At 38.8% G+C, this 1,982-nt stretch overlaps 1 protein-coding gene across 1 annotated transcript in view; it reads right to left on the bottom strand.

The window, feature by feature from the left end:
- Positions 1–920: 920 nt before the first annotated feature.
- Positions 921–1,982, bottom strand: part of LOC102309638 (ensconsin-like) — a gene marked incomplete at its 3' end in the record, with an annotated part of 2,494 nt that continues 1,432 nt past the window's right edge. The window contains exon 3 of the mRNA XM_042218000.1: positions 921–1,023. Coding sequence (XP_042073934.1) covers positions 921–1,023 — 103 coding nt within the window. The remainder of the gene's footprint in view (positions 1,024–1,982) is intronic.

Genomic DNA, 1,982 nt, shown 5'->3' on the forward strand with positions numbered 1-1,982 from the left:
AAGAATAAACAAAGAGCCGGAGCTCCGTTCAGCACGTCCAGGATAATTTTCCTTGTATGGCTTCATTTAATCTGACGTCTGTAAGCAGTCACATGAAGGTCGTTTCAGGGTCTGACAGGTTACAGTAAATTCATAGACGACAGTTTTTGTTGTTTCTCTGCGACGAAGTGAAGAACAAGCAAACATAAAAACAGAATTAAACGAAGGCTTAGACTCTGATTTAAGGTCCACAAAATGTTGCTGTGTTTTGGGATCGTGTATTAATGCCTACAGAAGAATGAAGTTGTTTCAAAATCGCAGCCAACAGGAAAAAAAGGAATGACGTTGCCTCATGAGATGAAGATTTGATCATTTCTCTTCCAGGAATGATGATCCACTGTCCTGAGAACTGATTGGGGAGGGCTAGTTCTCCGGTATAGGTTACCGTGGTGATGTACCCCAGTGAAACTGAACAATATAACTTCAAATGACTCAGGGCGAAATAACTGCTGGTGAGGTGAAGTGAGCAGAACTGCGATAACGTTCAGGTGAGTGACTGAAGAGACCAGAGCGAGTGCGAGTGTACCAATGTCTGCAAGCAGCCAGCAGCTTCAAAGTTATGTGTGACGAGTGGATCTCTTGCCATTGTATACGCAGCTTTAAAAGGGAATCATCGTCACATCCCTGAAAACCCCAGGGTTAAACCTTCAGTTACCCCGCTAAGCCTCAAAGCCTGCCTGGTAGCACAGGGAAAACAGGGGGCAGCACATCAGGGGAACAGCAACCAAATTTAAACATATCATAAGAATAAAAAACTGTCTGAAGCCAACTACGTCATATCTGAGTCTCCTGAAGCTGTCTGGATCCCACGTGAGAAAACATCTTAAAAGGTGAATTTTCTGAGCTCTAGTCTGTGATTAGTCTGTGGAGATGTTCGGTACCTTCTTCCTCTGCTGTCTCTCCTGCTCCTCCTGGATGTGCAGCAGCTCTCTCGCCTGCCTCTTCCTCTCAGCCTCCCTCTGAGCTCGCAGGAAGGCCTCCTCCCTCTGAAAAACACGCAGCCAATCACATTCTCGCCATTCTTCAGTTTACCGTGTGTAAACATGAGTTACCTGAAAACATACAAGAGTCGAACCGGAGACCCGCCCCCTTTGCTTCTCTAACACTGCCATGGCCGGTCTTACCTACAAGCTGTCGATCTGCACTGATATCATCTTTATAATTACTGTAACAATAAATCAGGGTTTAACCACTGCACCTGCAACCGAACAGGTTAGAGGTAGAGAATAAAGATATGGTACTACAGCTTGTGTGTCTGCTCTTTGCATAATTCACCAACTTCTTCTTTTAATACAGTTGTAATAGTTTTCATTCAGCTGGCATTCATAAATCAGAGATTGGGGCTTTTGTCTCCAAAGCTTTACTTGATTAAGTTTTTTTCTCAGTAGTTGGAGTTTGAAAGTTGAAATTTGGAGATAATAAACTCCAATTTTGACTTATTGATATAATAAAAAAGCTCTTTAAGTGGCAGAAACAGACTTCTGTACTTTACCATCTGGAAGAGGGACTATAAACAAACATAACAGAAAGAAGCATTTTATAATGAAATTATTATGGCATTAAATAAACTGCAGTAATAATAGAAAAAAAATTTATTCACATTTTTTAAATTATTTTATTTGTTTAATTATTTACTTTTTATTTTTGCACTTCTTTCATTTTTATTTATTTATTTAATCTTTTAATTTTTTTGTCTTATTTAATCTGGTTTCTAGTTGTATTTATTTATTTTTAATAGATTTTTGTTATTTCCATATTTCTTCTGACATTTTTTTCTGCTTCTGTGTCCGTATGGCATGAAGCTTTCACCTACATGTTAACATTCATTTATAATATTAAATCAAGACACACGTCACCCATAACTAAAAGAAACCTAAACACACTCAGAGACATAAATCCTTCTTTTACAGTAAACTGAGTCCTAACGTAAATGTATTGAGAAT

Source organism: Haplochromis burtoni, unplaced genomic scaffold, assembly GCF_018398535.1.
Source record: "Haplochromis burtoni strain Fernald_Lab_line unplaced genomic scaffold, NCSU_Asbu1 Contig_4722, whole genome shotgun sequence".
NCBI classification, from domain to species: domain Eukaryota; kingdom Metazoa; phylum Chordata; class Actinopteri; order Cichliformes; family Cichlidae; genus Haplochromis; species Haplochromis burtoni.